This window comes from Leptosomus discolor, chromosome 5 (assembly GCF_034619465.1).
Source record: "Leptosomus discolor isolate bLepDis1 chromosome 5, bLepDis1.hap2, whole genome shotgun sequence".
Lineage (NCBI taxonomy): Eukaryota > Metazoa > Chordata > Aves > Leptosomiformes > Leptosomidae > Leptosomus > Leptosomus discolor.
Window position 1 is genome coordinate 57,498,395 of NC_141395.1, and position 23,633 is coordinate 57,522,027.

General features: G+C 38.0%; 1 protein-coding gene across 1 annotated transcript in view; it reads left to right on the forward strand.

Moving 5' to 3' along the window:
• Positions 1 to 23,633, forward strand: part of CPQ (carboxypeptidase Q) — a 174,938-nt gene that overhangs the window by 67,308 nt on the left and 83,997 nt on the right. Inside the window, exon 5 of the mRNA XM_086465921.1 lies at positions 5,896 to 6,103. Within this exon, the coding sequence (XP_086322047.1) occupies positions 5,896 to 6,103 (208 nt within the window). The remainder of the gene's footprint in view (positions 1 to 5,895; positions 6,104 to 23,633) is intronic.

The window sequence follows — 23,633 nt, forward strand, 5'->3', positions numbered from 1 at the left end:
TGACATTTTGACTACTGGTGCTAAGTTTGTCCTCTCTATCCAGATAATGATGAGAATCTTGAAAGAACATACACAGCCTGAATGCGCACAAGGACAAGTTTTGTTTTGTAAAGACTTTGGTGGGGATTTACTTGAATAGATTTCAGCCCTTGACATGATGCTCTCAAAGAGAAAGATACAGGAGTGAGGCACTCTTATGAGTAGCTATTCTCCATAGCTAAGTGTGAGATCAAGATGTAGAGTTTCCCTTCTTTTGCTACAGGATGTTCTATCACTCCTTTAAAGTGTAAAGCTTTGTATGTGGGGGAGTCTTCTGTGATATGTAGAATATACAAGTGAAGAAATAGAACCGAAGTATGGGGAGGATATGAGCTTGTTACTGAGAGTTAAGGCTGTGATCTTGCTGTGGGTATAGCTAGTGATTAATATAGTAATGGTTCCATTCAGGAATGTATTTTATTATTTAAGTCAATAATAACAAACTAGGTGACCTGATATGAATGTTTCGTTTACGTGCAATTGGAACAGTGAATATGGCGTGGGTCCTGTAGAAAGCAGGCAGTCATGTATGTAGTAAGAGTCTTACAATGTGTTTGTATGTGTGACTAAACTAAACATAGTTAGACAACATTCATTTTGTATTTCCCAACCCTAGACTGCTTTGTGTGGTTGGTGTGAAGAATTGTGCATTGGGGGTGTGTATATGCACATTATGGCTGAAGCAGATCTTTGTAAGATTTTGTATAATCAAGTTTTGGGTTTTTTTCTCAGTCATGTATTGTCATGCTTACTTCTCCCTCTAAGAGATTGCTATCTTTGCCTGAGGCTTCAACTTGAGATGTGTTTTCCGTCAGAGCACTCTAGCTTGGAGCACTGGTTCTTGCACAGTTTATTTGTCCTTGGGCATTAGAGATAAGGGTTAGTAGTCCAGGAATGAAGTAATGAAGCATGCAAGGTCAGCTACCACAGTAACAAGGGTTAGAACTGACCTGACACCAGCAGCATGTCTTTTCATCCATGCCTTTTAGTTTCTCCACATATGATTATTTTACTCAGAAGAGAAACTAACAAGCTGCCTCTTGACTTTTTTATCCTTCCTTTACACTTTCTGTAAGATGTGAGCCACATCTATTTCTTACTAGTCATTTGATGTGCACTTCTAACAGAGAAAATGCTTTATTTTTTGGAGCCTTTTCTCTGCTTTGTTACTCCTACTGTGATACTTCTCTTAAATACTTTCCAAGATGTGAAATCTAGGGGTTTATGAAAAGCAAAACTCAACCACTCTATTTATCTGAGTCTTGTCGGCTGTCGAACAGGAATGTCAAGACTGAATGGTGATGAGTTTTTATTAACATTGATAAGTTTATAGAGGATTAATCTAGCTACATTTGTTCAAATTTTTAAGTTGTTTAAATATGGAGATTAGATGATCCAGTAGATCTAAAATCGGACGAATGGGTGCTTTTATTAAATAAATAAATAATAATGATAAAAAAGACTCCATCCCCACCCCTCCTTCTCTACTAAACACCAAACTATGGTATTGGAGTATGGGTATGTTACATATTAAACAGCCTAATTACAAGCTTCAAGTTGCAAAATGAATTTGAATTCAGGCTTTGCTGGATGACAGCATTTTCAGAGAGAGTGTGGGTTTGAAGCTGCAGAAGCTGACATCATTCCCAGGTGTTAGCAGGAAATGCCAGAGGTGCCCTTGCTTGCCTGTAGGAACCAATGTTGCAAACATGAATGCTGGTTCTGAGTTAGGATCACTTGTGATCTCCCTAGCTGGTGTTATGTGATGCTTTCCTTTGTTTTCTTTTTCAAGGGGCAGGGAATGGTAAATGCAAGTCAGAATATTGTTTTTTTTAAAGTAAAATCCTTTTTCTTTAGAAAGAATAGCCACAAAGTCATGTTTGTTCAGGCTCAGTGAAAAAAAACCTTCTTGCCCACCCGTACCAAAATTCTTTTCTTGTGAGACAGGTTAGTTTTACCCTACTGATGAAGTGTTGTTGCAATAGTAATAGTGAATAGCTGGTTTTATGTGATGATTTTCTTTGTTTTCTTTTCAAGGGGCAGGGAATGGTAAATGCAAGTCAGAATATGTTTATTTTTTTTTTTTTTTTAGTAAAATCCTTTTTCTTTAGAAAGAATAACCACAAGGTTACATTTGTTCAGACTCAGTGAAAAAAAAAACACCTTCCTTGCCCACCAGTACCAAAATTCTTTCTGCTTGAACTACATCCTCTTCATCCTTATTTTGAGCCAAACTCAGGACTGCTTCTCTCCATCTTCATATGTTACACACAGAGTCTGCCAGTAATTTCTTTTTTAATTTTTTTCAGTTAATTCTTGCTCAGGTCTTGCCATATGGTTAGAGGCCTTTCCAGTTTTTGGTTATCTCTGCATAAAAGGGGCTTAATTTACTTTTATTTTTTTTTATTTAGTCTTTGACACTTTATTAAGCAATTTATTATGTAGATAGACTTAACACATGGCATGTTTTGCATGCATGTAAACTTTATTCAGGTATATCCTAGGATGCTACCACAAATGTTTTCCATGTGAGTTCATCTTGTAGCATTAGGAATATACAATACTATGACATGGCCTTGTGCCTTTGTATGGGTGATGCTTAAGGTTCATTTCCCTTTTTGTAGCGATCGTTTGGACAGTCATCCATTCCCTTCAGGTCCTGGTATCATCTGAACAGTTTCTGGCTCTGCCTGCTTGTGCCAAAATGTCTTAATTTGGGTAGTTGGGTTTACCTTTAGAATCTTGGCAAAACAGTAGTTTGAGGATAAAAATGGCAAGACTACCAGATGACTTCAAGGTTTATTTTTTGGGCTAGCTATGGTAAATGTTGTACCTGCAAGCATTAATTCATCTGGGGTGTGTAAGCATGTGTACATCTCAGTGGATTGTCAGAAGCTTTATTTACACTTGTGGTGGAGCGTCATGATTGAGCATCAGAAAGAAATGTAATTGCTACTTACATTGGAGAAACAAATACAGTTTTAGGGGTTTCTTTTGTTGAGCACCTGGGAAATAACCGGGAGAGTGAAATCAATACAGTTGGTGATAAAACTTGAATTACTGCAGTTCAGCCTACACAGCATGTTAGTACTAAAACATAATCTTGCCAGAAGACACAGGTGAAGGGATTAATTTAAAATGAGCAGAAACAAACAGTTTTTGAATGTAGGGGTTTTTTTGGATATTAATACATGAAATTGTCATCTCATTTTTTTTTCAGTGTTTATTTTATGGTTTTTTAGAAAATCTCCTGGTTAACATGCTGTGTATATCCCCAAGCACTCAAAGAAATATTAAACATATGCAGCAAATTGACGCAGTTTAAAAGTAAGGGTGAGAGGTCCTCTTTTTTTTTTTTACAGGGACAAAGGGAAATAAACAAAAAAAAAGATCTGAACTTACAAGTCTTCATGAGTTTACCTCACTCGGGGAGGGTTATGTGGCACAAAAGATTCTGAGTACCTGGATACCTCTGCTATTTCAAAGGTGAGCTATAGGTCACCCGACCTGCAAAGCTGATGAGGAGAAGGGGCACTGGCCTTCATATGAGCTTCAGCCATAAACAACTGGGAGCAATAATTTCCTGAACTGTTGCCACCTGATAAACAAATCTGTCTACACTCTGAAGCAGCTCCCATAAGACCTCTGTAACTGATTTTTAGTATTTTCTTTTCAAATAAATGTTTATGCATATCTACTCTGCAGGTTATGTTATTGATTACAGTATGACTTGTTGAGAAGGATTTATTCTTCTAAATGAATAGAACTGAATAGTCTCTCCCATTTTTCCCAATCCGTATCCTTACAAAGTGGATTTCTCCCTTCCTTCTCACCACATCTCCTCCAGGAATTAAGTGGAGTTTTTAAAAAAAACAACCAACTATGTGTCTGCTACATAAGTAAGCTCATAGGTGAAGATTGGACATGGTTCGGGGCAACTGGCTCTGGGTGGCCCTGCTTGAGCAGGGCGGTTGGACCAGGTGACTTCCAGAGGTCCTGCCAGCCTCAACGTTCTGCAATTCTGTTATTAGGGTATGGCTAATTAGTATCAAAACTTGTAACAGCTGATGTGAAGAATGCCCGTAATCTGATTTGAAAGCTTTGACTCTAGCCCTTCTTCATAGGGTAACATGTAGGTGAAGATATGATTTAGCTTTAGGGATTTCCTTCAGCATCTTAATTCAGCATTTTGCTGATAAAGTCAGAATTTAGTAACTGAGACAAATAGACAAATAGCATATTCATAAGAATATTGAAGAAGCCTCTAGATGGCTGAATATTTTATGTGTTTTGAAAACACCTCTAGAGTAGTACTGAAACGGGAGAATTACAAAGTAGACCTGAAATAAAGGGTTGCAGATGTATTGTTTCAGCTTATGGATTTATTATAGAGGATGACCAGTACTGGAGAGCTGCTTATTCAGAGTTTTCTCCTAATATTACAGTGCACAGTTTGAAACTTATTGTAGGATTTAGAACATGTAATTGTGTATCAGTTGATTTCTGATCATTATTGGAGTATTGGAATGGTTCTCAAGTGTTCATTGAATCTGTCCTCTTGAAACAAAGAGTATTTTTATTCCTTTTTTTTTCCCTTTTTTTCTTTCTGTGAAACAAAGAGTATTTTTGTTCCAAGTGGGAAATGAAGGCAATGGATGATTTAATATCAGGAGTATTTGTGAATTTAGTCATACATCTAGATCCTGATTTCTCTTTTTTTTCCCACATGTGCTTTTTTCCCTGTATCTGGCTTTATATACAATTTCACTTCAAAAGTGTTGACTTCAGCTGCAGCTGTAATACTCGGTACTTCTGCAAGTCAGATCCAAAGACCTCAACAGAAGCACCAGGAAATAAGAAATACATAAATAAAGGCCACATGTGAAAAAACGTTGAAGGAACTTGCTAAGGAACTTGTCCATTACCTTTTAGTGATCCTGGGATGTCAGATGTGGAATCACTCACTCCATTTATCTCTGTTCACAGCGGTAGCAGAAGGAGCCTCTGGAAGGGAAATAGTTGCTTTCAATAGTCATGAAACCATCTGCAGCTTTCTGAGGGGAAAGAAGTCACTCCATATCACACTGTGAATGTCAGAGGAACTTTGTGATTATTTTTTTTTGTTTGTTTGGGTTTTTTGTTGTTGTTTGTGGGTTTTTTTATTTGCAGAAGCCATAGCTATTCCTAAATGGAAGACACCGAAGCCTTACATCTAGTGGTGGATATTTTTATTTTTCTTTACATGATTTGTGTAAAGTTAATTGTTGGGGTTTTTTGTTTGGTTGGTTGGGTTTTTTTTCAGTTCACTTTCACCTACAGATAGTGGTTGAAATCTTGAGTGTACTGAGAACAAATAAATGTACATTTTTTTTGTGGTCTCATCTTATTTTTCCTGAAGTCTTTCATATTAGTGCTTTTCAAAATAAATCTCCAGTCTGATGTTGAAATAGCTGAAGTAGTAAATTTTAGTTTCATTACTTGTCACAGGGAAAAAAAAAATGCACTACTTATGAACTGTTCTCTTACTGGCTTTTCATTGCTTTTCTTCCTGATAAAGCAGTGAAGGAAGTGTGATATCAGAGCATTTACTGCTGTAATGTCAAAGCATGACAATGACCTAAACAGAGTTGACACAGAATAGCTTTCCATGTAGAATGGTAACAGTCAGATATTCTGATTAGTATAAAAACACTTGATGTATTTTATCAAAAGATTTATTTTAAAATACTAAATATATCCTTTTCAAGAGTCTGCTGGGGATGGTAGTGGGAGTATTCTATTTAATAATTCCATAATAATGATAATAACTTACCGAGCTGAGTTGTTAACACTGTGTTTTTATTTTTGTTTTCACAGCCCACATACTGGGTGGCAGAATTACCAGCCTGATGTACCCCGGATTCCCACTGCTTGCATCTCTGTGGAAGATGCTGAAATGATGTCACGAATGTCTTTCCGGGGCATTAAGATCATTGTGCATCTGAAGATGGGGGCTCAGACCTATCCAGACTCTCCTTCCTTTAACACCGTGGCAGAGATAGTTGGAAGCAAGTATCCAGAGCAGGTGAGCAAGAATATGCAAAAAGAAACTTATTTTATTCTTTAAAAATATGACACACACACAAACCCCCTAAAGAACAGCCATTCCTAAGAAATCCCTCAAATAAGTAACTCTTATTCACCTGCTCTTCTACATTTTAGACATCTTGGCTTTTCAGTCTTTTTCAGGTGGCAGGTTTGAAACCACTAGGCTCAGCTCTAATGTACTAGGATACATTTTAGAAAACTGTAAGAATTGCTGTGTGCTAAGAACAGGAAATTCAGCTAAATTGTACACAATTTAACCTCCTCCTTTTTGGTTCCCTGGCTTAAAGCTCACTTTAAATAGTACCATCTGTATAGGCTTACAAAGAAGCGTTTATGTAAGCAGAAGTGAAATCCTAGCACTGTAACAAATACAGTTATTGTTTTAAATAACAAGTAGTAAGTTAAGGTTGCCATAATGATTTGTGCTGGGGGTTTGCTTATTGTTCTGTTAATAATCTTCAGGTGGTTTCTTGATCAGGCAAATAAGCCAGGTTCTGCTATCTGGAAATAAAATTGTTTGCCTGAGTTTTCCCTCAAATGTAAAAGTGAACGCAGGGTGTCAGTTTAACTATTTTGAAGATGTTTTTTCTTGTGCAAATAATTGCTGTGTTTAGCAGGAGTTGTATGTGTGTTACTTTTTAGCGCAGATAGTTTATTCCTCTAAACTATCTGCAAATTCTGTTTGAACACTAGTTAATCCTAAATTGTTGGTTTCCATCTTAAGATTTCTTGCTTTCTCTTTTCTTCTGACTTCCTAGCCAAAACTCATACAAACTAAATTCGTAGTGCTGAAGGATTTGTGCCTGTTATGAGGTCTTCTGTGTCAGCTTACAACATGGAATGGTGTTTCTGGCAATATGGTTTATTGTGAAAATGCTGATGCAACCTCAATTACAGCAGTGCTAGAAATTGCTGTTAGTGTACATCTACTGAGCCACGATTCTTTTTTAAACATTGTAGTTTTCTAACTTCAGTGGAAAATAAGAATGACTATCTGTGTCCTTTAAACCAGGCATAGCTCTTAAAAGATTATATCTTTTATGAGATGATAGTTCTGTACCTCTGGCTTGTGATGTCTAGAGATCGTCAGTGTTAGCTTGAATGTACAGTTTCAGAAGTTTGATTGCTAGGCAGGGAAAAAGAAACTACCCTCATGGTTGATTGGTTTACATACCATCACCTGTAAGTCTTGCTTCATGAAACACATATTTACCAAGTTAAAGCCAATGCCCCAACTTCTAAGTTAGGGTACAGTTAATTTACTTTTATGTATGTCATCTGAATCCATGGTTCTAACCAGCTAATAGGCTAACTTTCCTGAATTGTGTGTATTTCAAAATTTGACATTTCAATTGGGGTTATGAAGTGTCCAAATGTGACCTTCAAACATGTGTTAAGGTGCTTGCCTGTACTTGATTTTCTTTTTGCTGTCCTGCTCTGTTTCTTTAAGTAATGAAATGCATTGGGATCGCTTCACTTCTTCCACTGAGAAGCTCAGTTTTTTGAAACACTGTGTAAAGACTTATTTACAACCCCCCTGCTGATGTTAATGGGAGTGGTAGTGGACACACTTTGAAAATGTAACCAAGAAACAGAAAAATAAAACAAGTGAATGTTTAGGTTTTTTAGTACTCAGTTCCTCTTGGAGCCTTAATGGGTGCTTCATCATGCTCATTCCACTGTGTTACTCTGGTAAAAATGGGAACCATCTAGCTATTTAGGCAATAAAATACATTGCAGATCCAAACTCTTAAAATGCTTTTTATGTCAAAGTGTTTCAAAATGCAGTACAAATCCAGGGGAATAGAAAGGTGCCATTTCTGCAGGCCAAAATGTCAATTTAAGTTTTTAATTGAAACAAAAGCAAATTTGGATCTCTGAACTCTGGGTGAGAAATCAGCAGCAGTGGTATCGCTCTTACAAAGGTCTAAAGCAAAACAGTTTGAAATTAGGCTGAAGCCTGTGAAACATAACTAGTCACAGGTATCACAGCAAATTATAACTTAAACTGGAACTTAATTAAAAATGAGGGTCACTGTAGGGTACTGAAGAAGTCTGCTGGGAAGTGATACAGTTCTAGATGTAACTGTGTGTTAGGCATGTTTGTGTTCATCTGTGTATTAACCAGAATTTAATATACTGCTTGATTTAGAAATAATTCATTAATTCCTCCTGTGAGATTTTAGCATGTTTATTAAAAAAAAAATCACCAAGAGCTGAAATAATATTTGTTGAATATTATTTCAAATGTTGAGTATTATTATTTTAAAGAAGAAAATTATTGGGTTTTCTTACCTTTTTTTTCTTACCTACCACTCTTGTAGCATGTGAAGTTCAATTCCTCCTTTTAAAATATTTTTTCCAAGTATTTTGTGTGGATTCTTGCATATAGCAATGGAGGGGGGAAAAAAAGTAAAACTAGAAAAATGTTAAGGAAAACAGGAAAAAAAACCCTGTTGAAATACTTCTGACATAGTTTCCTAAAAGTTTGCTGTATTTTAGATATAGTGTTCTTAATGTTTTATAATACATGCTTTGTTTTGCTGTTGCAAGAAATGTTTCATATCATCAAAACTGATATTCGGAACCGTTGAACTTGCAAACCTTTGTTTAGGTACCTATGCTTAACTTCAACACATTTACGTTTCTGAATAACTTAAAGCAGTAAAAGAAATGCAGTTACTGCTTTGTGAAACATCAAGCTCTCAGGGATGCGTTCATCTCCAGAAGCGATGATGTGACATGGGTGCAGATGTCCTGTTGCTTTTTGAGGCAGCTCTGCACCCAAGGCCTGCAGGTACTTTTGAAACATTAATCCACTGATACTTCAGCTTTCTGTCCTGTTTTATCCTTTCTGTTTGGCCAGCCAGCAGCAGACAGCAAATGCTTTAGCATCAATTGCTCCAACTAAGAAAAAGGTATTTTGAAACCTACTGTAAGTTGCAACTTTGCACTACCAAGTTTTCAGGTGGTGTAGAACGCGTCTGAGCAGAAAAAGGGAATGGATTTTGTCATGCTGTCAGTAAAGTTCAGTGTCTCACCCATGTTCTGTTTGTCTTCATATTATCCCTTCAAAGTTAGGGAAGGGCTGTTCTCCCCAGACAGGACCCTTGCTAATGTCAGAGTGGGCATGACCATTCATGTTCTGAGCAGAGACACCTGCTGTCCTCGCTGCCAGTCCTGAGGCCTGAATACTTGTAGGTGCCCAAAGGAGGTGAGCCTGTGCCTGTAAGATAATGAGTTCAAGATCAAACTTTTCTTCATGAAAAGAGATTGGAAGCAGTGGGACCAAACATGCTATGACTTGATGCCCAGGCAGCCTTTCTGAGCTTGGGATCCCGTTCTCACGGTGCTTAGGACAGCAGCGAGAGTGAAAAAACCTGTGGGTTGTGGGGCTTAACGTATTTAAACCTGTATGACTGCTGACGGTGGAGCCAAAGAGATTGTGAATGAGAAAGGTATGGTAGCAGAACCTGCTGAGGTCCAGGGTACTGCAGGTTAGAGAAATTTGCAGTCCATTCCTGATTTTTATCTTGGAGGAGTTTTTGAAGCGCACTATTGAACCTGGCTCCATGCTGTTAGCATCCTTTTGTGCTGTATTGTGTATTGGTGAGATATTTCATTTAAACTATGTAAGCTGACACTGGAGACTGACTGAGAAACTCACAAGTTAACTAATGTGGTTTTCATTTGAAATTTAGGCAGAGCTGGCAGTAAAACATGTTTGTCTTCTCAGTTTAATACTGATGTAACATGATTGGCCTTAAAGTGCAGAAGCAACCATTCCCATCTCTGGAGAGATACTATAAATAGCAGCTGTTTCTTGTTAGTCTGGCTTCAATGTACCTAATGTGCCAAACACGGAACCACAAAATGCTTGATTAACTGCAAAGGTATCAAACTGGATAAAGATATAACTCTTCTATAATCCTGACTTTCAGCGTCTTTCCGTGCTGCATATTTCTTGATGTTCTACTTATCTTACAGTTACTAAGCGATGGGAAAACTGTTTCCTAAGTACCCTACAAAGTACGTAAATTTGATGGTTGCTCATTATTCTGTGATCTAGCATAAATACTGTAAAGAAGAAACAGAGGAGCTCATAAGTGGGTTTTTTTGGAATCCTGAGGAGCTGTTCCAGGAATTCACTCTACTCTTTTTTGCTTCCTGTTTTTATGGAGTGCTGTATCTACAAAATGTACCATTTGAAAAGTGACTCTATTTTGAACACCACGAACATAAAAGACCATTGAAGAATGTACTATACTCTGAGCCAAGTTTGGACAGCACTTTGAAAGTAGCAGTCCTAGGAATGACCTGAGAAACAGAGATGCTAAGGTAATAGATTGTGAAGTTCTTTACCAATCCATGATTGATGTAACAGAACCTGTTCTACAAAGGAAATAGCAGCTTATTTACTTTTTCATTCTTCTTCCTTTCCCTATTTCAAAAATCAGCCCTCTCTCGGAACTTGTGATACTGGGCAAAGCTCCAGGGAACAGGAGAACATGAAAATGGTCTAGGCTTCTGAGCCTGTTAGGCATTCATGCACATAAGGGAAGAAATAATTTGTAGACCAAAAAAAACCAAACCCCAACCCCAGGAAAAAAAGAAGCACCGAACTTCTCTGAAGATGTGTAATACTCAGTACAATGTTGTTTTATGGCCTGGCATCAGTTCTACATATGTTAACAAAATGTCTATCCATTAGCCCTTTGATGTGGCTTCCAGATATCCCTATGCTCAAACTAAATCATGCACACAATAGAGCTTTGAGTAGAAATGTTTTAAGAGCCTGGTGCCATCACATTATGGCTCCATTATCACATTTTCTCCTCGTGGATTGTTTTGCTATTCATTCCAAAATGTTGAAGGGTTTGTAAGTGCACTTCTGTGAGCCTCCTTTCTGTGACTGTAAGCTGATGCCTGTTGCTGCTAGAATTTAAGGGAATTTGAAAGAATTTAAGAGATGATTATGGAGTTTGGGTTTTGAGAGTGTCAGCCCATTACTTCATGATAGTGAACTGATGGGAAAGAAGAATGTGAAAGAGAAATGGTGAAAAAGAAACAAGAGGAAGTATGAAGAAGGAACATTGGTGTTGTTAGGAAACATATTTTCTTAGAAGTTTTTTTATCAATATTTGCTGGAAGAAGTAGTACCCTCTGTGTGTGTGTGTGTTTCATTAGTAACAGGACTTCGCACTATTAATTGGGGGGGTTGTTTTTTATAGTGTGCCTTGTGGGAGTGGCAATATTGCTGTCATTTGTTCTTAAACAGAGATCTTGTCATGGTGAAAACAGTCAAATTAATATGAAACTGATATGGAGGAAGTTTTTTCTTTGTAACTTGACCATTTAAAGAATTATTTTTTTTCCTGCCAGAACGCCTACCAAATTTTCAGACTGAAGTGCATGCTAAATGTGGTGTAGAGCTTGGCAAATGTTCTAAAACTTGAATTGCCCATTTAAAACACAAGAGCTGGCTGAAAGTATTTAATTCTGCTAGGGAGAACTTTGCAATAGTTTGCTTTCTGATTCTGAATGACTGATGCGCCTTAAAATAGGCATGTTTTATGGAAACCTTAGTATCTGGGTATGCAAGAAATGAATCTTAAAAGTCATTTGTACATACGTGGTTGCGTCATTAAGGGGCAAAATTTAAAAAGCCTTATACTACTCAGAGCATGTGTCTGAAATATTGGTGGAACAATGTGTGCATGGAAGAAAGATTTAAAACAACTTAGATCTTTTTAAAAATTGTTTTCCTGATATAATTTTGTTGGAAGGCATCAGGTCAGGTTCACCAGTGTAACGTGACCTTTGTAATGTTCAGATATTTTCAAAATGACTAGACCATATCTATAAATGGTCAGCTGAGAGTAGGGGAGTGGGCTGGGGTAGCAGCAGTCTCTGCTGATCTTGGAGAGACCTGAAGTTGCTGTGTGTCTCAGCTTGGTAATGCCAGAGCAGAACGAAGGGGTGTGCTCCTCAAGCCAGCAGTTCTTTGAAAGGGTCCTTCTCTTGCCAGCTGAGGCACACTAGCCATCACTCCATATGAGCTATTGCAATATGAAGGAAAAATGTGTTAGCTTTAGTTGCCAATGACACCTGGTCTCCAGAGGGAACAAGACCTTCTCAGAATCTGTTAAATCAACTCACTGGCATGCAATTGGAGAAGAGAAGGCTCTGGGGAGACCTTCTAGTGGCCTTCCAGTACCTGAAAGGGGCCTACAAGAAATCTGGAGAGGGACTTCTTAGGGCATGTCGTAATAGGACAAGGGGTAATGGCTTTAGACTGAAAGAGGGAAGATACAGATTAGATGTAAGGAAGAAGTTCTTCACTGTGAGGGTGATGAGAAACTGGAAGAGATTGCCCAGAGAGGTTGTGGCTACCCCTCCCTGGCAGTGTTCAAGGCCAGGCTGGATGGGGCTTTGAGCAACCTGGTCTAGTGGAAGGTTCCCTGCCCATGGCAGGGGATTGGAACTAGATGGTCTTTAAGGACCTTTCCAACCCAAACCACTCTATGATTCTATGTTATCCTAGGTTACTGCAGCACCAGTGAGACAGTGCCAAGGGATGAGGACATCTAGGTGTCCTTCCTCGCTATAGTCAAGTGGAGCTGGAGGAATTGAGTGCTACTGTCACCCTACTGTATATGCTTTATTTGGATTCTCTTGGTGTGAGCACAGACAGTGTGCTTAATGCCTCCCACCTGAGCTTGGCCATAGGTATCACCATATACACAACAGCTGGCTGCCTACCCCAGCCCCTTCCTATCTGCCCAAAGCTACTTTCTAGACCTTTACTCTGTGTGCTGATCTTCAGAGCATTTGATTCGGTTTTAAATCCTCTACTTCCTAAACTGCAATCATCTAAATTGTGAGACTAGAAATTAAAAAGTTACATTTAGTGAGCTGCTTCTGTCGGCCAGCAAATTTATCTAAGCGTGCAATTTTGTAGTCCTTTTGATGATGTGGATATAAGCAGATACGCTGTAATATTTTTTCTCTCCACCCGTTCCTTGGTGTCTACTCCCACATAGCAGTTTAAAGAGTTACTTTGGGATTTTATTTCAGTAATAATTTACAAATACACATAGCATTTACAGGATGGTTGTGAAAGCTTTTTTCCTCAACATTGAAAACGTTATCTTCTAAAATTACACTGCATCCTTCTTGCATTCTGATTTGCAAGAGTACCTAAAGGGTAGTCTTGGGTTTGGCAGATGTGATATTTGCCTGAGGCATGAAGTAAGAAACCACAATATTGAGGAGGAAGGAGGACAGAAACTGTATCATACTTTATTAGTGAGTAGGTGCCAGAAATGCTTGTGCCAAGTGTCAAGGGTTAGTTTTAAAACAGCTATTCACTACAGAAGTAGTCAAATAGCTGTAGTATTACGTTTTTATTTGTTAGGTGCAGACTGTATGCTTGACCTTGCACAACAGGACTACCAAAATAGTTCTTGTCCTAGTGAGTCTGCAATCCAGAGGATAAGTACAGTGCTAAAAAAAATAAATCCTTTCCATGCCAGTCTAATGGAAAATTACACATCTAAGAACATGTAGGTTGGATGTAGAGGGCTGTTCAACACAGCCCTTGGTTTACTTCATTAGTACATGCTTCAAAACGAAGATATCAATGGTTCTTTTTAAAAAAATATCATTGTTATCTGGGGTTTTTGTATACAGTTTCATCGGCCTAGGAGGAGTCCCCTAGGCTTCTGAGACCTTAAAGGCCTTGCCCTTTGCCACTGTATCTTTACTGTAAGTGTGGTCACAATGATGCAAAAGTATTTATTACTTATTACGGTTTGGCAAAGCAAAATACACTGTAAAGCACATTATATCAGTAAAATTTGTCCAAAATGATTGTTAATAGAATGTTAAAGATCTTGTGGGGCTGCCAGGCATGAATTAAATCAAAGAATGAGTTTTGTTCAGAGTTTCTCAAGTATTATCATACTTATACCACTAATATATTGTGATTTAATATGTAAATTATCTAGAATTTAATTGTGCACAAATATAATTCTAATACATTGTGACAGATAAATGGAAATTTTGGACAAATTCCTGATTTACATGGTTGACTCTTTTCAGTAGTACTTGTCAGAAAAGTAAACTGGTTTATGTGTTTAGGACTGAGATCCTATTTCTTCTTTACTGAAGCCATAAAGAAAAAAGGACATGTTACAGGATCTTTAACAGAAAATGTATTTTGTACTACAGGTTCTGTAGGTTTTTGTTTCTTTAGACATGGTGAAAATTATGTTCCTCACAGTCTGCATTTGCTTTTTCCACTAGTTTTTTTTCTGTCATTTATTCCATAGACTGGTTTACAAATCTGAACAAAAATAAACTTAAATGCATGTTCTTCTGCTCTTACATAGTCCCTTGTCATCTGATTTTTATCACAGTGTCTGAATTTACAGCCATCATTGTGAAATATTACCCTCAAGAACAGTATACAATGTCCTGGTATAAATGACTCAGGAAAAAACCTTTCTGTCCCATTTAATTTAATCATGCATATATTATCATATAGAGGGTGGAGAATGGAATAATATCATGATATGAGATGAAATAATCTGTAAACCATACTGCTTTAGAAATTGCACCAAATCAGTGGGGTTTCTTGGAGTGCATGTAAGCAAACATAAGTAGGATTTTGCATTTTAAATATTTCATCTCAGCTGGGAAAGATATTAATGCTGTCTCAGTACTTTTGTATCACTTAAAATTCTAGGCTTTATTTTATTAATCATGTGCCTGGTCTAATGATCGTTGTGCTTAGTTTCTACTTTCGGTTATGTCAACTGGACAAAGATTTTTCTTATCCTCTTTATATGCCAAGTTTAATGTGCTGCTTGTGGGAGAAGGTATTTAATGAAATAATATTTCTTCATTGTAATGGAATTTGTTGCTGTAATATATATATATATATGAGATAGTTTTGGGACACCACCTTCTGTGGCGTGCTGCTTGGCAGAATAGAGCGTATTCTACCATTCCAAATGGGAAATGTCTGTCATCCAACTTCTTGCCAGAAGAGCAGCTACTGAGCTCTGAAACGTGTTGTCCTCTGTCCTCTCCTTTCCCATTTCAAATAATCAGGAAGAGGACCTGTGATCACATTGTTCTTTGAAGGGAAGGAAAAACAAGCTCTTGAACAGTTGACAAGTATGTTCCTCTCTGTCTTATCTTACAAGCAGATACTACAGCTCATGGTCTGTTCTGCTTGTATAATTTTGTTTCTTGGCATTTTAAACCTGAAGTCTCGGATTTATGTTCTCCACTTCTGCTTGAAGTCCACTGACCTCAGTTTATATGCTAAAGTGCTCCAGGGATCTGTTCACTTAGCTGGAATTAATGTTCAGATGATACTTTATTTGACTGCCTCCTAACACATTCTGCAAGTTGTTCTGCAAGTCTTTCTGGAAGACTGCAGCTGTGCATATAAATAGGCTATAGTTAATAAGCCTATTTATAGCAAGCCCAAATCTAACGATTTTTTTCTCATTCATTAGAGTTTCCAACCTTCAAATAAGTTTGACAAAATAATTGCCTTGCACCCTGATCCGCTAAGTATGGTGCATTTACTTTTTCATTGATTCATTTGGTAGTTTAGTTTAAAATTGCCCAGACAAATTTAAATGCTGAGTTTCAGGAAGGAGATAAAGCTAAGCATAAAGAAATATAAATAATCTGGCTTTGATAGGTTGGTTAAATTTCAACAAAATTGCTACGGTAGTCTAGATGATGTGACAATGCTTTATATTCTTTTATCTGTGCACTTTGTTACGCACACCATTTCCTGCTAGAGATTGACGTAACAGCCCTCGCTGCCCCTGCAAAATACCAAGCAAGCCTCTCAGAATGCTTGAAATTATTCGTTGCACAAAGTCAGCAATGGCTAACACTCAAATTGCTTCAATTTTCATTTATCTGTAACGGGTTTTTCTGTGAAGTTGGAATAACTCAGGGGATGTTCACGGTCGCACTTCAGTGTGACCTTCTGAATCTGGTGGTGACTGGACCAGGGTGAGGGAATGAAGAATGTGATTGCAAGTGTTGCCAGGGTCACAAAGATAAAGTACTAAATACTCTGGAGGAGAGAACAACAACGCAGAATAATCTTGGCAAATTCATAGTAATCATCAATACTCATCAGAGTGAAATGTGATCTGCTTTTCTTTAGGAAGCAGAAATTGAATGTACAATGTGCCCTTGGCAGCGTGGCTCATACAGGGTCCTTGCCCTATTTGTTGAGAACAGCTGTAAGACACTTAGGACTTGCAGGTGTGGTAGAAATTGTGACATGAAAGTAATGAGATGACATCCAGCTTTTTCTTGGAAGAGCTGTCCTGTCCTGTGAGCAAGCATGTTTTAGACAGATCCACAAGTTTGGGAGCTGAAGGGTCACACTTGAAGAATGTGTTTGTATAGAGATGAGTGGAAGCATCTAGATAATCTTTCATGAGAGCAAAAAGCTCAGGCTCCTGAGACAGCATCTGATGGTTTGGTGTGCTGTAATTGCTGCAGTTTGTTTCAAAAGCCTCTGCACTAAAGAGATGGCTTTGCTTTTCTAATTATCTGTGTAGCACATTTAGAACTCTTTTAGTGACCTTTCAGCATAGGATTCTGCAATACCACAAAGCACGAATGTTAGCTATTTAGATCCAGCCAATGACACATAGATGGGAAAATACATAATTTGCATGTCTGACAAATTAAATTGCTGCTGAATTCAATTTTGTTACAGAATAAAGGAATCCAAGTTTGTGTTGAAAGAAATTTCATTTTTGTTTTCTAATAGGAAACTTTTCCTAATTGGTAAAGACTGTGTATGTTTAAAGGAAAACCCATAAAAAATTCCAACCAAACTTTTCCCTGCTTAACTGAGAATCACCATTTAATTACGATGGTCTTTGAAAGCTGCTAAGAAATTGAAGAAAGAGCAGATAGCTTGCGGTAATTTTAGCAGTTTAAATCTAGTGGCATCAAAAGTGTTTAAATTGCTGTAAATACAGTCTTAGTGGTTTGAAAGAATCTTCATTGTCTATAATTGCATTTATAGGATTAGATAAGGGTTTTTCTCTTAGGGTGGTGCAAAAAGATACTAGCATATTTTCAATAACTTCATTTTGCTTCTTTGAGTGCTTTAAAGTATCTTGTTGAATCTTTGAAGCAGAGAACTGATTTTTTTTTTCCCCTTTTCCCCTTATCTGGAACCACATATTTAATTGTAATATGGATCCTAATTGCTAATACCAATTTAAAACTGGGATGTTGAACCAAGAAGAACCAGAGATCAAGGGATTATCCACAATTTATTGTATAAATACAACATGTTGCGCTATGGATGCAAAACTGACCCGGGATATGAGTGGTGGCAGTACCTAATGTGGTGTCTTTCCCATCATGTAACTCAAAGCATCCATCTCTTGTGGTGTAGAATAAGAGACATCTTTGTCTCCTCCTCCCTTGGTGAACCAGCTGCAGTTATAAACTCTTATCAGATGATAATCCACAGGAATTATTTATCGGAAACAATTAGCATAATGCCGTGCAATTGCTCTAAAGCTGACCTGCTGAATTAGTAATTAAGGAACCTTAGTTTATCTAAGGTTCTGTAGACAGTTCTGTAAGATCTTTCATTTTTCAGAGCTCACTTCATTTTCTCTGCAGTGTCTCAGGTTAAATCAAGCCTTTGCCTCTTAAAGAAAATAAAATTATTTTCTGGTACAGGTTTAACAAACATGCATCTTTAATGATTTTGTTCTGCAGTTGAAATTGGAGTTGGTTGGATGTATGTATCAGTACATAAGATCAATATTTTAAAAAGTGATAAATCTAAAATGTTTATCACAGTCTTCTTTGAACCTTGGAAAACAGATCTAAAAGTAAGTGGCCTGTTTTTGGAGTTTGTTACACTCTTTGTTTTAGTGCTTTTTGAAAAGAATAAAAATGAAGGAAAAATGGTAGCATAGATTGCAAAACTGACTCAAGCTGTGAGCAAAGGAGTGAAATAATTCTGCATCGCTTTTTCACATGTGTAAAAAATGGCACAAAAATATTTCATTGTGATGAATAAAAATACTCTGTAGGTAATGTACCTACCACAAATCTACAAAAACAAATGTGAGTTCAAGAGACCATGATGTGACCTTCTATTTGAGCCTTGGACCTTCACCACTTGAACATTACCCACACAACAGGTAATGCACTGCAGTTCTAAGTTTGCATTGGTGGGAATGCCAAATTTCTAGCTCCCTGTCTCTCACATCCTATCATCGTAAACCAGCAGCCTTCCCTCAGATGTAATCCACACCATCTGGTTTACTGCAGTCCTTTTTTGAAGTGGTGTGGATAGTCTTTCCTTCTTCTCCCATTTGTTTGAAATTAAGTGCAGGAAGAATTGTTTAGTTGTGTGCTACAGCCAGATTCTTGCACTGTGGCCTGCAGAGTACAAAATGATGGAAAACTTTTTGGTGGTCGACAAAATGAGTCAGCTGGTGGGCAGGCTCCAGTTTTGGGAAGAGGAAGGAAGTGCTGTGCAGGTCTCAAGATCGTGACCTCTGTGGCTCTTTGGCCCAGCCACGAACAGGCTGTTACTTTGTGGGCCAGGAGCACATTTTTGAATGAAGAGCTGTATTGAAATACCCATTCTGTTTCTTGTTGTCAACCTTATTTACCTTTGTGTTGCTTTAACTGTGTGCCTTCTGTGCCCTTCCCTTGCTGAGTGCCTGCATGCTGAATGCACCTTCCCCAGCATTGCTGTTTTGGGCTGAGGAGTGCTGATTCTGCAAGGGCAAGTCCTGGGGAAAACTGAAGGCAGTCAGCTTGGGGTTTTGCCACTGGTTGTTTCTAAAGCGATTTTTCCTCTTCCATTGACCACTTGATGTAATCCATGCGGTGCTAGCCATATGAGGCATGTTTATTTCAATTACAAATTTGAAATAACTTCTCTCTGAGTTCAAGGTGACCTAAAGAGGGTTGCCTCTCCTACCCAGTATTGGCGCCTCATTTCTGATTTATGTGTTGAAAGGAAATTGGAGAAAGTCGTATTCAGAGAGTAGTTTTTCCTTCAGGTATTTATGTGTTAAAGCAACTCCAAAGAAAATTAATGTGCCAGCTGCTGTTGTGTCCTGAACCTCTCATGGTTTCCCAGGCAAAACCACAGAGGAACTACTTAAAGGCTACTTTAAGCTCATCTGACAGAATTTAACCTTCTAGAATTGGCATGGTTGGTGTCCAGGGGAGAAGGTGAGCCACGTGTATTGCAATGTTAATGGTAAAGAGAAACAAAATGCTTCAGGTCCTTCCTGAAGCGATCCCAGGAGCAGTGATGAAACTCCGATCATTCAGTTCTCTCTTCCTGCTTTTCAAAGGCCTCAGAGAATTGGGGTTGAACACAATGGACTCAAGCACCAGTAACATGTGGTTGAGACAAGTCTACATATTTTTTCTTCTTTACCGCATATTTCTATAGTAATAGGACCAAGATTGTATTGATCTTGTGCTTAGATGAGACCGGTTCATGAGTGAAGAAAAGCTGAATGAAGGTGAACTTCACAGAGGAGAGTTCTTGTGGGACAAAAAACCATTCTGAAGTATCCGCAAACCTGGTACTTCTGAAGATATGTACACTATACTGATAAATTTTATTTGGTCGTATTCAAGGTACTAATCCTTCCCTACTGCTCTTCAATTTTATGGGCCTCTGCTGTCTAAAAATGTGGGATGAAAACTGTAAACTCAGTAGGTATGCTCCTCTTGTATGATGGGTTACATTCTGACAAAGAGATGTTAATTCTTAAAGTTGGGCCAAGCCTGTACAATTAAATACCTCACTGACCTTCTGTTCCAGAGAAAGACAGCTTCCTTTTACCTCACTTCCTCTGCCATATAAATACAGCACCTTGTACATCTGCAAACACTGTTCCCCCAGGAAAAATAAACAAAACTTTTTAGAAGACATTCCAATACATGTTTTTCTTCCCTTGGAATAGGTTAAAGGACAAACAGTATATGACAGATACTCATCCTGCAGCATGATACACTGCCAGTGGGTGTTTAACAGATACTTGTTACAGAGATTAATAGATGGGCAGGGCTACTGTCGGTACTACAGCTATGAATAAATAATTTTTTATCTATCTAGCTTTTGAAAAAAAAACAGCTAAGGATCGATCTAGTATTAGATTTTAGTCCCCTACTTTATGTCTCAAATGGCAGGGAAAGATCAGGCTTTGGGAGTAGGGGGTTCTACCTGATTAAGGGGCACCAATCCCATGAAAATCCGTACGAAAAATTTAGAGCCTCCCCTCAGTAGATAGGCTGATAGGTGAACTCACGATAAGAAGAAGGAAAATAGCATTTGGCAGAAGTTTTCTCACTTTCTATCTGGGCTGCAGAAACATTTGAGGAGACATTGTCTTCTTCCTGCCAGTAGCATCTGGACTGATCAAGCATTTGGAAATAAAAATCACTGGGGAGTAGTCTGGCATTTGTATTTCCCCATGTAGAGAAATGTATGTCCATGGTGGTATACAGCCCCGAGCAGCCATCCCTGTGGGGGTTCACACATGAGACCCATCAAGTAAAAGAAACTGAAGTCCCCAGACGAAGCGTGCAAATTCTGCTCTTGGATGAAGTCATTCCATTGCCTGGGGATTCTGTTGGATTTTGTAGTCCTTGTAGATGCCCAAATATTCATAATGCTGGTAAACACTGACTTAAGCTTAGTTTGCCAAAAGATGCAGTAGGCCAGATCCATGACTCATGATGATCTGTATTTTTTTTTTTTTTTTTTTTTTAAATTTCATTCTTTATTTTGCTGGAAATTAAGCAGCTTTTCAAAGACTCAGCAAAAACCAAATAGCAGCAGCCTGCATGCTGAGGACCTGTCCCAGTGTTCTGCTGACTGCAGTAGTTTTCTGCTGAATGCAGAATCAAGATCTGATGTTAGTACCTTGATTTTAATGTCCTACATGACGCCACTGTCAATTTTTAAATGTACTCGTGTACTCTTCAAAATCTTTAGTTAGTCTGCCTGCCAGTGGACATGTAGGAGACAACTGCCAGGGTAAATGAGTATAGATGATGAAGTGGCTTCTCCCAAGGGAAAAAAAAATCAGACTTTGTATCCATTTATCAGAATTTTAACTTTCCCTTCTGCTTGCATCCTCTTTGTCCCAACCAAGCATGTCACTGACTGAATAAGGTTATTTCTTTACTTAACGGTCTCAGGAGGAGCGCTAGGAGAAAGAGATTTCTATTTTTACATTCATGGGAATGTGTTCGTACAACAACGAGGGAGATCTTAAGTACCAAGGTAAATGTATTCTAAATTTATTTTTATTTAAAAAAATGCGATATGTGCTGAATCCTTTTTTTGGTTGCTAAAAGTTTTGTGTTGCACAGACAGGCTTGTATACTTCTGAGAAGAATCTTTGGCTGGAAATGCATGTTCTGCACTGAAATAGGAATATTTTTGTTCACTTAATCCTGCTCATTCCAAGAAGAGTTGGAAAACTTTGGGAGAAATTTTTGCTGCGTAAGATGCTTTGTTTCTGGGTGTGACGGTGCACAAATAATGTATCTCTGACATACTTGGGTATGGAGTTACATTGTTCTTGGCAATCTAATCAGGAAGATATTCAGTGAAGGTTGTCAGAGCTGAGAATGGACCAAAGCACATATTTATGAAACAGTAACTTAAGAGCAACTCACTTTTCCTTGAAATTCTAATCTGTCTGAATTTCTTAGTAGAGATTTTTATTTAAGTTATATCTAATAACCAAAATTATATTTGCAAACTCCATTTTGATTAAGGGTTATCCAGCTATTTATTCAAGAGGCTGTGCAGAGGACAAGCTGCAGCGACTGAAGCTAACAGATTCACTTTCTGTTTGTTGAGGCATATTTTTTCTCCCTTACCTCTACCACTGTAACTCATGCAGTGTATTTTCTGTGTTATTGTATCTTAACTGAACATACTTTCAATATTTAACTGTATAGAGACGTCTTTTTAAATCTATGATGCTGTTTTCATCTATTTGGTGTGTATCATAAGAATGAAAAATACTGCAACTGAAAGTAGATTTGGTACCTTTGATTTATTGTCTTGTTTGGAAGCATATGTGAAAGAGGTTCCCAGTGATACTGCACTCAGGAACTATAGCTCTTCGAAAGATAAAAGAAATTGTTATAATCCTTTCACTAGCTAATTTCTGCATGCTGTAAATGGATTGCCATGTATCCAGAGAAAATTGCTCAAGGGAAAAAGAGATTGTGACTTTTATTTAATGCATTTTGTGCAGCAGTTACTAGGCTAGACAGAATGATTAATAAATTACTGGTTTAGTAACTTGGAGCGAATCACTTTTGCTGTAACTGAATTAGTAAAAAAATCATGCAACAACAATAAAAGGTTTTTACAGTGAAATTAAATATTTTGAACGGTACTTTCTGTACTTGACAAGCTAACATACTCTTTTTTATAGAATAAATAATTTTACTGTGGCTTAGGAAGGGGAGACTTGGGATATACAGAATTTGAACATTGTGGATCACTAGATTTATTAAGATGCCGCAAGTGATTGTGCTGGAGAAATGCATCCCCTTCTTTCTTTTTCAGTGTGGTTTTAGTACTGGAATCACATTAGTATGCGTTTGCCCACCCTGCCATGCTGTGACAGCAAGTCTGCAGGGTCATCTCAGTGAAGTTGAACCTGCACTGTGTGAGGCTGACCAGTGCAGGGAATGAGGCCAAGTGGAGATGCATCAAGACCCAGTTGCACCAGTATAGTTATCTTATAACTATAGTGTAGTTATAAGATAACTATAGTTACTTTCAAGAATGAATTACAGTCTGATCCAGTTTTAGTTTGCAGAAGTCCACAGCACTGTCAGTGTCTCCATGAAGTTGGGAGAACTGAGGTAGGTGCTCAGGAAGCAGCAGTTAGGTGACTCCATGAGAGAGATGTACTGTCTTATACCTGGAGCATCAGACTGGTTTTGTAGAGTCATAGAATCATAGAACAGTTTCGGTTTGAAGACACCTTCAAGATCATCGAGTCCAACCTTTGTCCTGGCTTTGTCCTAGTCTTCTGTTCCTTATTTATTTTTCCTCCCTGAAATAAAGTGCAGTTTCTCAAACAAGGATATAGGTCCAGTGCTTCAAGGTTCCTACTAGGTGCCTAATCCAAAATAGCTTTTCTGCCTATGTTTTCCAGGCAGAATAACGAGAGGCATTCTGAAGTTTAATTTCCTGACTTGGTTTGTGTCCTTTGTGTTGATCACATTTCCTCTAAGCTTTTAGCAGTGTTCACTGAAGTTCCTTTGTATGTACATAGTACTTAACATTTGTCACACTGATGGCTTTTTATATACATTCTTGTTGTTCAGGGGTTTTTTGAGCACGTTTTTGTCATTAGAAAGTGGACTTAATCATGAGCTGTGCTTTTTGTGATACTTCGAGCGAGCAAACAGGGTTCATA